Source organism: Protomyctophum parallelum (genome assembly GCF_964188405.1).
Source record: "Protomyctophum parallelum genome assembly, chromosome: 22".
NCBI lineage: Eukaryota > Metazoa > Chordata > Actinopteri > Myctophiformes > Myctophidae > Protomyctophum > Protomyctophum parallelum.
In genome coordinates this window covers 14349085-14364054 of record NC_139714.1, presented here as the reverse complement: position 1 = coordinate 14364054, position 14970 = coordinate 14349085, and the positions used below count along the sequence as shown (strand labels likewise).

General features: G+C 41.4%; 1 protein-coding gene across 1 annotated transcript in view; it reads right to left on the bottom strand.

Annotated features, from left to right (window-relative positions):
• Nucleotides 1-14970, bottom strand: part of LOC310853481 (replication protein A 70 kDa DNA-binding subunit-like) — a 39294-nt gene that overhangs the window by 22265 nt on the left and 2059 nt on the right. The window contains exons 5-13 of the mRNA XM_083757833.1: nucleotides 14776-14884; nucleotides 14389-14477; nucleotides 14227-14304; nucleotides 11744-11867; nucleotides 10293-10395; nucleotides 9895-9963; nucleotides 8741-8939; nucleotides 6692-6828; nucleotides 2873-3021 (exon numbers count right to left, since the gene is read on the bottom strand). Coding sequence (XP_083613959.1) covers nucleotides 2873-3021; nucleotides 6692-6828; nucleotides 8741-8939; nucleotides 9895-9963; nucleotides 10293-10395; nucleotides 11744-11867; nucleotides 14227-14304; nucleotides 14389-14477; nucleotides 14776-14884 — 1057 coding nt within the window. The remainder of the gene's footprint in view (nucleotides 1-2872; nucleotides 3022-6691; nucleotides 6829-8740; nucleotides 8940-9894; nucleotides 9964-10292; nucleotides 10396-11743; nucleotides 11868-14226; nucleotides 14305-14388; nucleotides 14478-14775; nucleotides 14885-14970) is intronic.

Sequence of the window (14970 nt, the reverse complement as noted above, 5' to 3'; positions counted from 1 at the left end):
GGTGAGCAAACATTATACATTTTAATACAAGTTTAAGATTGATGGGTGGGATGTCTGTCATTACTAGATAATTGGTTGAAATTGGTTGTTTCAACTAAGCTTACAAAAGTTTTACATTTAGTTTTACACTACAAGAAGAAAACATTGTTTTGTATTATTCATATTTTCCCTATATTGTTTGAAATAAAGTATGGGGGGACACTGGGGGAGGCACTGGGCAGACACTGGGGAGACACTGGGGAGGCACTGGGCTGGCACTGGGCTGGCACTGGGGGAGGCACTGGGGTGGCACTGGGCATTTTTGATTTGATTTGATTTGATTTATTTAGAAAAGCAATCATAATACAGCATTATAATCAGCGATCCAAGGATTACACAGTAAAGTCCAAAGACTTATTTCCACTGGGGTCCTCTCACACTGAACGGAACAATACTTTAAAATACATCACAAATACATAACAGTACATATACATTACATACACAACTCAACAAGTACGTCCCTATCCATCCCTCTAAGATGACCCCTTATAGGGGAACCTTTTCCAGTAGCCATTTTTTTGTCTTCTGTTTAAATGTCCTCAAATTGGAGGTCAGTTTAAGACTGGATTCCAGGCTATTCCACTGTGTGGCTCCTATATAAATGAATGAGCCTTTGCCCACTTTACCTTTAAAAGCAGGGAGCACCACATCTGCAATACTGGCTCTGGTGAAATGGTTGTGTACCTCGTTTACCTGCCTGAAACATGTTCTTAAAACTTCTGGGACCTCTCCGTATTTAATTTTATGGACCATGTTTAGTCTAGCCATTGTAACTTTTGATTCAACCGGGAGCCAGTTCAGCTCTCTGAACTGGTTCCTTCCTATATGGGTTCTGGGTTCCATCCCTAGTATAACCCTGATCAGTCTATTTTGAGCTGACTGTAGCTTTGTTTTAAAAGACTTAATCAAGCCCTCGAACCACGATGTACACGCAAAATCAAAGTGGCACAGGATAAGGGAGTTTGCTACCACTAATTTTGTCTCCCTATCCATGTATCTTGCTGTTCGAGCTAGAAACTTAGTCAGTCCGGAGACCTTGTTTAGCACCTTGCTGGCCATATTTCGGCCGTCTAAGTTACCCTCTAAAATACAACCCAAGTATTTCACTGATGATTTTGCTGCTATGTATTCAGAATTTATTTTGATCTTGAAGTCTGTGCTTCTTCCTAATTTGATTTTCGAGCCAAAGAGAATTGATTCTGTCTTCCCTGAGTGTAAAGATAATTTATTATCTATAAGCCAGGAACTAACATTGGCTACTTCCTCAGTCAGGGAGCTTTCTAATGTGGTTTGATCCTTGTGGGACATTAGCAGTGCAGAATCATCAGCGTACAGGAACAAATCACAGTTACAAGCATCTGTCATATCGTTCACGTACATTGAAAATAGGGCTGGACCTAGAATGCTTCCTTGTGGAACTCCACATTCCATGGTGTTTGGGTCAGATAAAATGCCATTCACCTCTACCCTTTGTTCGCGCCCCGTCAGATATGACTTGAACCATTTACAGGTTGCCCTGTCCGCCCCCAGAGCCTCAAGCTTGCTCAGTAACCTACAGTGGTTCACTGTGTCGAATGCTCGCCGTAAATCCAGCAGCACCATTCCACAAAGTTTTCCATTGTCAACCTCTTTCCTAATTTGTTCTGTTAAATATAATAAACATGTGTCGGTTGAGTACGATTTTCTAAAGCCAGATTGGAGTTTATACATTAGGTTATTCCTATTTAGGTATTCATTTAGTTGCTCATTAATCATCTTCTCGAAGATTTTTGATACCGAGCTCAAAATTGACACCGGTCGGTAGTTACCGGGGTCATTTTTGGCTCCTTTTTTATACAGGGGGAGTATTTTAGCCTTTTTTAGATCTTGTGGGAAGACACCCTGTTCTATGGATAGGTTGAAGATGTAAGTGATATATGGAGCTATCTGTGCTGCTGCATCCCTTAAAAAGAGGAGATATACCATCCAGACCTGTGGCCTTTGCACAGTTAATCTCAGAAAGCATCCCTGAGACCGCCTCCACTTCCACCTTCTGCAGGGAGAATGATTTAGAGGTCACCCCCTGGTTCTCATAGAAGTTCCTAACCCTGTTAATATCAAAAATACCCGGAGAAGCCGGCAATTTAGCGACCAGCTCTGCTGCTACATTATTGAAATAATTATTGAATTGGTTTGCCACTATTTGCTTATCAAAAACCATCTCATCATTGATTTTAAGGCCGATCTTGCTGCCTTTATTATTATTGACTTTATTACCTGCTCCTAGCTCTTTTAGAGTTTTCCAGAGTTTTTGTGTGTTACCTTTATTCTCCATTATCTGATCTTTATAGTGGGTCCGTTTTGCCTTATCTATGAGCCTCTGGGTCTCATTTCTTAGCTTCTTAAAAAGAGCAAAATCTTCTACTGAGTCGGAATTGCGGTAAGATTTATGGGCTCTCTCTCTGGCCCTGATGGACTTGTGCAGGAAACCCTGCGTTCGGGCAAGTACTAGAGTTTGCTTTCAGGTTGCCCGACGGGCATATGCATTCGGTCTTCATAATATTATCAGGCTAGATTTATGAAGCAATGCTACTTTTTTACAACTAGCAGAGTAGCCGTTGCACTCATTCTGTTTTTTCAAAGTGACTGTCCTCACTCAGAAGTTATCGAATGGATATAACATATTTTTTCTACAAGCGCAAAATGTCATTATTTTATAATGGAAAATGTACTTTCCATTATGCCTTTGGGCAAGTAGAACATGACCTGCACTTGCCCGACTGGCAAGTGCCAACCCCTGATTATTCATCGACTCCAGGTTCACTGATTATTCATCGACTCCAGGTTCACTTACCAGCCTCTGAGTTTATGAGCTTCAGGGATGTCTGGGTTGATCATTAAAGTGCTGCTGAAGCTAGAACTGATGGACCTGCCTCCAAAGTCAGATAGCTTAGCTCCCTTGATAGCCAAGATTGGCTGTCCAGAACCATCAAATTGCTCTGCCTGCAGATAAAAAAACGGAGGGAGAAAACAGAATATGTATCAACAACTGCAGTGACAACCAATAGCCCTTCTAGTTCAAAGTTGGGTGTAGTTCACAGATAGGAAAGGATGTGTAGCATAGGAGCATCAAAAACTAGTATTTTATAACATTGCCAGTGGTTCTCAAAAATAGCAGATATATGTACTGACCCAGGCAAAATGAATTATCTTGTGGACAATAAAGGACATTAGATAGGGTTTGTGTTTGGAAAGGACTGTATTAGCAGGGACTACTTGTGATTCATTCAAAACACACTGGACAGGAGAGTGAAGGGGGTTTACATGGCAGTTTACTGTAGTTGTTGTAGGGGACAGGTATACAGGCATGGCATGGGAATGTAGATACAGCATTGAGTGCAAATGACAATGTGTGTTTCTGCACTAAATACAGACAGGAAACAATAAGTATAGTACAAATAGTAAAATACCATACAATATCACAAGATACTAAGATACTAACTGGATCACATTAATATCGTAATAATATTAGTACACACAAGACCTTTCTATGTAAGCTGCCCAATAAGATCAATCATAATAACTCCCATTATAAGTCTCTGCCTAAATCTGCGCTAAAGTGGCTTAATTGGACATCAAAGGGCCGACCGCGGGATGTTGCGCAATGGCGGCGCCCGTGAAATGCACATGGCCAAACAATTCACAGACCTAACGTGATGAATAAGGTGCTTAAACATATACAATACACATCGGTCCTTCCTAAATGCACTTACATGTTCCAGAAACAGATAAATATAATGGTTTGCTTAAGGCACGCAATGTAGAACATTGACATGAAGAACGAGGTAATCAATCAGTCACTGTCAATTGTCAAACCAGTGTCCAAGCCTAAACAAACCTATAGAAACAGCAGGGACTCCAACTCTATGGCAAATGAATGAATACAGCAGACAGTACTGAATGCAATGAGCTTACACTTGTTAAGGATGCACACTGGCAGTGCAGTGCTGTACAATGAATACGTTTGTAGCAGGTGAACTTGAACTGGCTGGAATTCACCGCTCTGTTGCATTACTACTGACATGAATGAATGAGACCCATAATGCATTGCACACTAAGGTGGCAGGTATTACTCACAGTTCTTAAGGTGGTAAATAATAGGCAAATTATATGATACTCATTATATTTGGAGCCTTTCTAACAGACATAATATACTTTTGTCTCTGCCAGGCCGAAGGCTTGACTGAGACTGTCTTCACCCCTGTCCGTCTGTGTGTCATTCAGTCTGTGTAGAGCTAATCAACGGCACCGACAGATCACAGATAGGGGTAAATTGTAGATCACCGATTGGTGGCCGATTGATCGGAGCATCTCTAAAGAAAATGCCTCAAATCATGAGTGCAGCTCACCCAAATTAGTACATCTCATCTCTGTAGTCAGGTGATCAAGATGTATCGGTCAGATTTTTCGGATTCTGTACCGATTGACTGATTGGCTTTCAAAGGTTACTAGAGGGGCCCTTTTGCACGACCTGCTGCAAGCACCGCTGGACCATTTGGCGGGAAACTTTGCATGCACACTCCCAGTAGGCCAAGGAAGAATCTCCACCCAATTGTTTTTCAAATCGGCCTCTCATAGTGCCACCACCACGAGACAGACATTTGCGCAACACATTATTTTACTACTACTACAGATTTTGTCCAAATCTCAGAAATCAAGACATCTGTCACATTTCTCATATTCCAATTCTGTTTGGCTATGATTGGCTTCCAAAGTTTGCAGGTGTGGTCCGTTTTGCACATAATGCCACACATCATGAATGCAGAGGCAGAGCGATCGATTGCTGGGAAACTTTGAACACACATTCCCACTAAGCCAAGGAAGAACCTCCATCCCAGATTTTTCAGATATCATCGTGGCGCTACAATAGCCCACTTCATATTTTCGCCTATAACTATATAGCCCCCCGCCACAAGGGCGGGGATCGTGTGTCCAGTGCCAGTCAAATGCGCAAAATTAACGTAATTCCACATTCCTGGCATTAATAATAATACGAGGAACTGTATATCGTGTTTGCATTCAGTCAAAACTATTACAGTTTAGCAACATCATGCCTCATTCTAAATACAACTACCTCAGTAACCTTCTTGAAGGAACAAACTTCAAAAAAGTGCTGTTTATTTAAATGCTGGGCAGTCATTGTCACTTTTCTATTTGGCACTGCCATTTCTTTATAAACTATACATCTGGAGTACTTCAGCAAGACTCGCAGGAGATGGGGACATGGGGTATCTGCAAAACAAACAGGAGATGGGGACATGGGGTATCTGCAAAACAAACAGGAGATGGGGACATGGGGTATCTGCAAAACAAACAGGAGATGGGGACATGGGGTATCTGCAAAACAAACAGGAGATGGGGACATGGGGTATCTGCAAAACAAACAAAGAGGGTACACAGTGCCTCTTGTCAGAAGGAAAGAAACGGTGGCTCACTGAACACAGTCCCTTTGAGCCATACGTAAAATCAACTGCAGTTGCTTCATCACACCATGACAGTGTATTTAGTCAGTATCTTCAACTTCCATTAAACACAGCACACAACACTGTTAAATACCCTCCATCTTCAAAAGCAGTAAAATTAGACTTTCGTGGTTGTTTTAGTCTCAGATTTAGTCAGACGGCACGTCACAGTATAACTCTATGGGGACACAAAAGCGACACAAAAGTAGGACCCGGAAGTATCTCAGGAGGGGGGCGCTCACGTCAAAGCTAAAATACTGAATACTCTGTGTATATAGTGGTTGAGCCCCAGGGCAGCTGTTAACATTGATCCGGTTGCTATGCAACGCCTCGGTCACCACCAGCTACGGGACATTACAACTCCTCTCCATTTACCACGGTTCAAAGCAGGATTTTCAACCTCCATAAGTCGGAATCTAGGAACGCTGTCCTTGGTCCTTGTCCTTCAGCCATCCAAAGTTCAGATGTCATTTGTGACTTTGTCTAGCATCGCCCCCGACATGTAAACGTTTCTGGCGACAGGTAAACAGTGTGTGCAAATGCTAATGATAGCAAAAGTGGACGTAGGTGTTGGCACAGCTCAACTACATTTATGCTACCAGCAAAAAGAGAGTTAAATGTGCGACTAGATTTGGTATTCTCAGCAGTGAGCTATTTCTAATCAAACTGCTCCGCGATAAAAGAATGAGCTCTGGAGTCTTTCCATTAAGCATGTTAACAGTTCGATAACATGATGGGAGTGACACTGTTTAGTGTTTAGTACATTTTCAATACAAGCTCAATTTCAAGCTAAAGTAAATGTCATTTCCGTTTATATTCCACTTAAAAATTAAGAACTAGCCTCAAAGAGATCTCATAACCACAAGAATACAAATATCCCCATCACCTGTGGTGACTTTCTTTTCCCTGCTTGCAGTTGCACAAGGTTGTCCAAAAGCTGCAGCAAGATGTTGCATTTTTTTAAACTAGACCTGTGCGTCGGCTACCGGCCTACTTGGTTAAGTAGGCTAATCAATTGGTGTGGCAGAGGCAGCGGCCATGTTTTCCCAGGCATCCCAGAGCTCCTATTTTGAAGGAATCCGGGAATGATTGTGTTAACAATTGCATTTCAGAACCCTCCGTCCTCCTTCCGCTCATGTATTTGTCCTCACCTCTTCTCCCCACAGCGTTACAGATACCATCTTCCCAGACGTGTCTATCAGATTCACGGTCCTCTTGGTAACCTCACGACCAGCCTTGGTGGTGATCTTGGTCAGCTCATCCACACTCTTGCACACTCCAATAATATCTGTGGAGGAAGACACAAATCATTTTTTACAACTCTAGCACTGCGATGAGAACTTGGCTTATTCATAATAATAATAAACTTTGTATAGCACCTTTCATGACATGCAGCTCAAAGTGCTTTACAGAGCAATGGAGATAAAGAAAAGAAAGGCAGGGCATAAAACATTAAAGTAACAGCAGTAATGCAATACAGTGAGGACATGAATAACAAGGAGTGTAGAAGTAGGTCTTGAGCTGCGCTTAAAAATGTCTACAGCGCCTGTCAAAGGTACAGTGGAAGTGTGTTCCACGCCGTCGGCCCGTATAAGCAGAAACCTGCTTCACCAGGTTTTTTAGTCGCCTTTTTTTTTAGGCACAGCGAGCAAGCCAGCAGTGTCTCCTTTGCCAGGCAGATTCATGGTTACACTTGCAAAAAACCTTGTCTGGATGAAAACCTGGCTGTGTGCCATTGGCCTACATTCCCAGACAAATACATTCACACACATACATATCATAAATATTAAATGCGTGTCCGACGGGTAAAGGTCACTTAGGGTCCCATCGTCTTCCAGGTCAAATTGTCTCAGGGGAAATCAGTGACTCATTTTTCATTTAAATTCAGGTGTGAGGTGAGGTCCACTATATTCTATAAGTGCACAAACTCCATACAAACAAGTTTATGTTGTCAAATGCAGCACCACCAAATCCAGCACCACCCCACTATTGTTGAACCTGTTGTACTTTTTTGAAATGATGAGCCATTAACATGAGCAGTGTGAACTAATGAGTGAGATCAGTGACTGGAAATATTAGCGTTAGGCCATTCATTGAATTTACCAATAAAATTAATCACACCTGTGTGAAGTGAGGGACGCTCGTATCATCATACATCATCTCATTCCAGTCAATCACAATATGTGTCCTCACTTTTCAGTGCTTGCATCCTCAATACGTACTTTGCTCAACCAATCAAATAATCGCTATGGGGTGCTCAGCCAATCAAATCATTGCTATTGGGTATACACAAACAAACAAAGCTGGGCATGGGAGGCCGGGGCTAGTGCCCATCAAAAAGAACACTACTGTCCAGTGGTTCCGGTGTGCCATGAGACAAGTCCAGGTATGGCTTTGTGACAACACATATATTTAATTATTTCAACATAAAACGTAATTTAAATTTATTTCCTAGATCAGTACAATATATAAAAATAACTTATCACGCTATTCTATTAATATCTATTTTGCACAGATATGAATACATGTGCTTTGAGATTTTTACTTTCCCTTTGAAGTGCCCTGGCCACAAAAATGTTATAAATCACTGCTCTGTAAGACACATTATCTTGCACAGAGTAGGACAATTTAAATATTATCTAATATATACTGTACTAAACAAAAGGGAAAAGAGAGTTCAGATATGCTGTACGTAGGTCATGTCACACTATTTGTGTATGACAATAGTTTGGTCTAGTGTCATAGTGTATAGTATTTTAAAGATTTGTGTGAACTTAATTCTAATATCAAGAAATATTCAAGTTTAGTTCACAAATACCCATCCTTTTTAAGTCATAAAGCCATAGCGACACCTGCTGGACTTGGAGTGAAATTACTCAAACAGTACTACAAGCAGCAGTCCCCATTATCATAATTACATGTGGCCTCATTATTACTTCTTAATTTTACCTGCGACAGCACTTTCTCCTCTGCTAACCGGGTCAAACCATAGGGCCAAAGCCCATCTATGCCACAGGCCATTACTGTCGTCAGTATTATTAATACTACTTCTATCACTCTCTCATAATTGCCTTAACCATTCATGCACATCCCTCTCCACGCTCCCTGCCCTATCATAGGTTATCATCATCAGTCTGGTATTAATAATGCTCATCAATGCTACTTGCATGGCTTCTAACTTATGAGTTGCTTCTCCTCACCCACGATAGCATCCTTCTCTCTGGCCTCCAGGTCGCTGATGGAGACAAAGTCACACTGCACCATGGGAACGTCACTGCTGTCAGTGTCATCACAGGGAATGATGGTCGATTCGCCAGTGAGCGTCATTTCATAGTCATTCTTCAGAGTGCAGTACTGTTTGTTGGCGATCTTCAGGGAGCCCTTGGAGATGAAGTACACCTAGGACGTACGGATGGATGGATGTGTTAAACAGATCTGAGGAGCCTTTCACCTGACTGAATGGTGCTACCAAGATATGACTTAATGCAGTTGGGGGAATAAACAAAGGCTGGCTGATCAACACAAGCTGCTTATTGTGTTGGTACACAGCAGCAGGATGACTCACAAGTCCCTTTGGTTGCAATTCAACAAAAAACAAACAGTGAGAGCCAAATCCATCTTAGACAGCAGAGCAATTGACAGTGACAGTGTGACTGTAAAACACCATTGGTGAGTGAGGGGCATCTCTCACAGTGACAGTGTGACTGTAAAACACCATCGGTGAGTGAGGGGCATCTCTCACAGTGACAGTGTGACTGTAAAACACCATCGGTGAGTGAGGGGCATCTCTCACAGTGACAGTGTGGCTGTAAAACACCATCGGTGAGTGAGGGGCATCTCTCACAGTGACAGTGTGGCTGTAAAACACCATCGGAGAGTGAGGGGCATCTCTCACAGTGACAGTGTGGCTGTAAAACACCATCGGTGAGTGAGGGGCATCTCTCACAGTGACAGTGTGGCTGTAAAACACCATCGGTGAGTGAGGGGCATCTCTCACAGTGACAGTGTGGCTGTAAAACACCATCGGTGAGTGAGGGGCATCTCTCACAGTGACAGTGTGACTGTAAAACACCATTGGTGTGTGAGGGGCATCTCTCACAGTGACAGTGTGGCTGTAAAACACCATTGGTGAGTGAGGGGCATCTCTCACAGTGACAGTGTGAATGTAAAACACCATCGGTGAGTGAGGGGCATCTCTCACAGTGACAGTGTGAATGTAAAACACCATCGGTGAGTGAGGGGCATCTCTCACAGTGACAGTGTGGCTGTAAAACACCATCGGTGAGTGAGGGGCATCTCTCACAGTGACAGTGTGACTGTAAAACACCATCGGTGAGTGAGGGGCATCTCTCACCTTGCCTGTCTCAAGAAGAGTGTAGAACTTGTCACACTCAGTTTTGAAACCTGTCACTCTTATTTCTCCCTGCAAGAAAAAACAGCAATGAATCCATCAGCCTGTGTGTGTAACCAACTAAAACAGTTTAAGTACCAGAAACGTTAAGACGAGTTGAATCCAATTATGCACCGATCCATGCCATGGACGATAAGAAAAGTTTCTTTTTTATATTATTTTTTCTTTTTTTATCCATATTTTGAAAATTCCTCTAATCTGGTGTACAGGTGATGACATGCACATTACATGCATAATATAATTACATTTTCTTTCTTTTTTTATAATGGGCTAATTGGCAACGAAAGCCAAAACTGGTGACCACCAGGTGGCGCTGAAAGAGTTAAAACTTTGACACTCACACTCTCATCCACAATCTCCATGGAGAAGAGCTTGCCTTCACCACGAGCGTTGCTCCATGTGCGGATGGTGCTTTTGTTAGTGACACGGGCTCGGATGGTCCATCTAACACAGGGTTGAAGGAGATACATGTCAGGTTGATTCAATTTGAAATGAAAAGTAGATATTATAATTGGATACACTGTGTAAAGATATAATTTCTGATCCAAGAATAGTGTGATTTGTATTGAGATTTCCATATGATACTCATCACTGTACAAGTCGCTCAATAATTGGTTGCAGCCTAAATCAAGAAGACAATTACATTGGTTTCTCTTCATTTATAAATGCATTTATTTCAAGTGTCCTCCTTTTCTGAAGCAGTACTTGGCCCAGTCTACTTCATCATATCCACTTAGACATCTACAATACCCTTACTTTAAAATACCAAAAATCTTCAAGGGAGGTTGGACGGAGGTCTTTCTGTTATAAAGCCCCATTTGATTGGAATAATCTTCCTCTATCTCTTAAATCGATTTCATCCTTCAGTTGCTTTAGGACTTCATTTACATCTTGACTCACCTTGTTTATGCTTTTAAAGTACCAGTTAAAGCACATTGACCTTGTTTATGCTTTTAAAGTACCAGTTAAAGCACATTCACCTTGTTTATGCTTTTAAAGTACCAGTTAAAGCACATTCACCAATATCATTTGCACTTTCATTCCTCTGCTGCTTAACAGCTGATGATGTGGTGGTTGGTGGTGGGGTAGGTCGGAGAGGCTGAGCAAGCCATCTGTGTATTTATGTATCTGATGATGTGGTGGTTGGTGGTGGGGTGGGTGGGTGGGAGAGGCTGAGCAAGCCGTCTGTGTATTTATGCATTTGTATATTGTCTTTATCTGTGTACTGTATGTCTTATGCATCTTGTTTGTATGTTACAGGTCCCCCTCTAAAATGAGATGCTGCATCTCAAGGGGCTATCCCTTCAATGAAATCTGATGATCAAGCAGTCTCTTAAAATTGTCATGAATTACAAAACAGATACATGTCCACGCCTATCAAACACAACTACAAAGTCTTAGAACATCATCTCTTCTCTGCTCATCTTACTTACAATGATAACAGTTAACATGCTTCCCTCCATGACCAAGCTTACATGTGTCCATCTCTTTCCCCACAATGTCTGGCTGCAAACTATGTCTAGATTGTCTATCCCATACATACATACATGTATATACATGCTATACATACATATAGCAAAATAACATATTTGAAATTTTAGAATAAATATTTTACATTTTTCAGAAAGCTTCAGTATTTAGAAGGCGTTTTTAGAATCAGCCTTTTTTGTTATTATTTTCTTCTTCTGAGACTTGAATGAGGCTCTGCAGTTTAATTTGTATTTTATGGCAAACATTGTGATTAGGGAATTGTGATCCACGTTATAATAAATCAACAACATCAAATACTCACTTAGATTGGTACGGGTTGAGGCTGGAAATGGGTACAACTTTGGAGCTACCCTCCGGAGTGCTGGGCACAGCAGAATGAGCAGATGAAGGCTTCTTCCCAAAGAACCCAATAGGACCTCTGTTCCCTTTTGGGAGGAATGATGAGAAACATCAATGACGAGTAGTGAAGTAGACTAGATCATTGATATAATGGCATTGATTGAATACTGGAGCAATCATTTCCTCTCCCTTTGGTCTGCTGAAAGGTGGATTTTCAGGCCTGTTTTAAAGGTTCAATGATTTTAATATTTTGAGGAAGGGAGTCAGGGCATTCCACTTCAGTGGCAGTGCTGTAGAAGGAGAATTTACCCATGTTTGTTTTGAAAGTGCGTGGTACCAGATCGTTGTTCTCGCTTAGTCTAAGCTGTGGGTGTCGCTCACTTTTTTAGGTAGTTTGTCAGGTATGCGGGTACCGAGGGTATAGAGGGCAAAGCTGCATTTACAATTTTAAATGTCAATTTCAATTGCTTAACTCTACCCGGAGCCAACTTACTCATCAGGGACAAATTGCAAAAAAATATTTTCTTTGGATTGCAACGCCTTGATCAATTTCTCTGTTCATGAAGGGCAGTCTGTAGATTTAAAGCCTTGTAACTTTAGTTGCGAACGCAATGAGCACTAACTATGAGACCCTGCAGATCATGTCTGTGTGTGTGTCTGTCCCGCTGTGACACCACCCGCCCGCCACCAGAGGGCGCAGCTGTAGCACACGCACACACACACACACACACACACACACACACACACACACAGTATAGAAAACTTTAAAAAAAATACTAACTAAAAAGAAAAGAAAAGTACGTAATTTATTCTAATTGTTATTGCAATTTACGAGCTGCGTTCGCTTCCCGCGTTTGCGCGTCTTACTTGTAGTATAACATATTGCAGTAGATCTGGAAAGCTAGCATTAGGAGTAGAGGAACTAGAGACAAAGATCCTGTCAAAGCTAAGTGTGTTACATGATGTGTCATTTCAGAGGTATTGGCCATTTCATAGATTCAGCAGAGTGTTATTTATATGTAACAAACTAAAGTTGCCCTTTCCACTGGAGACCGGAGCTGGCAGACTTGGGGATTTTCTGTTTGGACAAGCGCTACACATTTGATTTGTGTGTGACTCATATGGTAGATTAAAGTTCAAAGTTAAGTCCTCCTACTTTCCTGACCAGTGACCACTGCATATTTGATAATTAAACCCAGAGATCAAGCAGCACACAGAGAAATAACTGTGCTGATGAAGAAGGCAGTGGCCACAATTTCCAATTCCCGGACAGCAGATTAGGGGGATGAATACCTGTTATGACAAATCAGAGGACAGCACAAGGACCGGGCATGGGGGAGGACTACATTTCAGCCTTCTCAAATCTCTATCATGATCATCTCTTTAAACTGTAATTTACAGTTGTATTTTACCAATGTTTTGAAAAATAAATCTGTTTCGTTAATAAGACGTGGTTTGCAATTAATAGGAACAGCCATCACCCATTGAGCTAGTGTTTGGTGGACTGTGTGTGTGCTGCCTCCTTATATAATTGAAAGTCATGCTGTGCACTTTTCTTCCATATTAGACAAATAAATAAAGGATATTACATATTCCAAAAAGCACGGTAGGAGGCACAGATGGCTAATAACTCGCATACCAGATTGGCATTGTCAGTCATTTATTATGTCAGTTGTTAATGAGTAGAGACTCATCAGCATGGTGATGATCAATAAATTGACAGAAGGACCAAAAATAGCTAATCTTCTCGGGCATTCGACCATTATATTCACCCAAAATGTTAACTACACACAAATGCTGCCATCTGGTGCCAATTTAAGAAACATCCAAGTAATTTAAAATTGCTTAAGCCTAATAAAAAATATAAAAATAAAATAAAGTGAATCATGGTGTGTGATATGAAATGTCCAGTACCTCCCCAGTGCCAGCCCAGTACCTCCCCAGTGCCAGCACCTCCCCAGTGAGAATATTAGTAGGCCTATGTAAAATCATTAAAATTGTAATGTGTAATGAAAAGAAAGAAAAACATCAGCTAGTTGATTATGCCCATGCCTACTCAATGATTATGCCACATTGCATAATATAATATAGTCTACACTACACGCAGCTTTCTCCGGGTGTCCGGAGCTCTACCGCTCTCGTCTGGACTACATGCATAATTAACATAACCGCAATATGGACACTCAGAACTTTAATCCCGTTTTCAAACTTGAACGGGTAACAGCCAGAGCCGTTCTGTGGAAGGCCTCTAAGGCCATAGTCAAGAGGCTATGGCAGATTGTTGCCTGCCACAATTTTCAAATGCTTCAGGCTAATGGTGTGTACTTCAGGAATACTATAAATTACTTGAAAATAAAGTGGATGCTTCTCTGTTTTGCCTGTGCAGTCTGGAAAGACTGGGCATTTCTGTTTAGCAGAAATATACAACAAATAAGCAGCGTTTACCTTCATTTCCATTTTGGGGCTGCAGAGTGCGCTGTGGAGGGTTGGATGCTGGCTGTGGAGCTTTACTTTGAGTTTGACCTGCAAGGAGGACTGAAAGTGAGATAAGCACTCTATATAGGACTTGGGCAAAAAAAATGTGTTTGATGTGTGTTGAAGCATCACCCTCTATGTAAGTAACGGGTTCCCCGATCTTTCCACCAACTTCTTCAGCAGACTTTATTATATCCATTTCCAGAATAATAATCACCCGCCTGACAAATGATAAACAGCAGGAAAAATGCATTCAATATATAACATTATGGAAACTGTTCGGAGCATAAATACAAATCCTGGAACTTCTCCACAGACCATAACATAAGAGATTGTTTGGCGACTGCTATAAAATGAAAGTAAAATCTCAAATAAGCAGTTCCCCACATTTTTTGTAATAATTTAGTAATTTGTTATATTCGCCACATTCTTTTGATTAAAGTGAACTCACGTTTCACGTGAAGGATAATGGACTTTGTCAGCAAATAAAAGTAAACAAGAAAAACCATGTCATCATACCGTCCATCCTTCAAGACATTGGTCACACTCCTCTTGAGGCAGCAGATACAGTTTTGGACCAGTTTGTTATCCTCTGCCATGGGGTTGAGCTGGGTTGAGAGCATGAAAGCTACAAGAGGGTAGAAATACAAAAGAGCTTAAGTTCAACTATTGATAACTGGGAGAAATCTGGGTGGTGAATGTCAACTTTGCAGA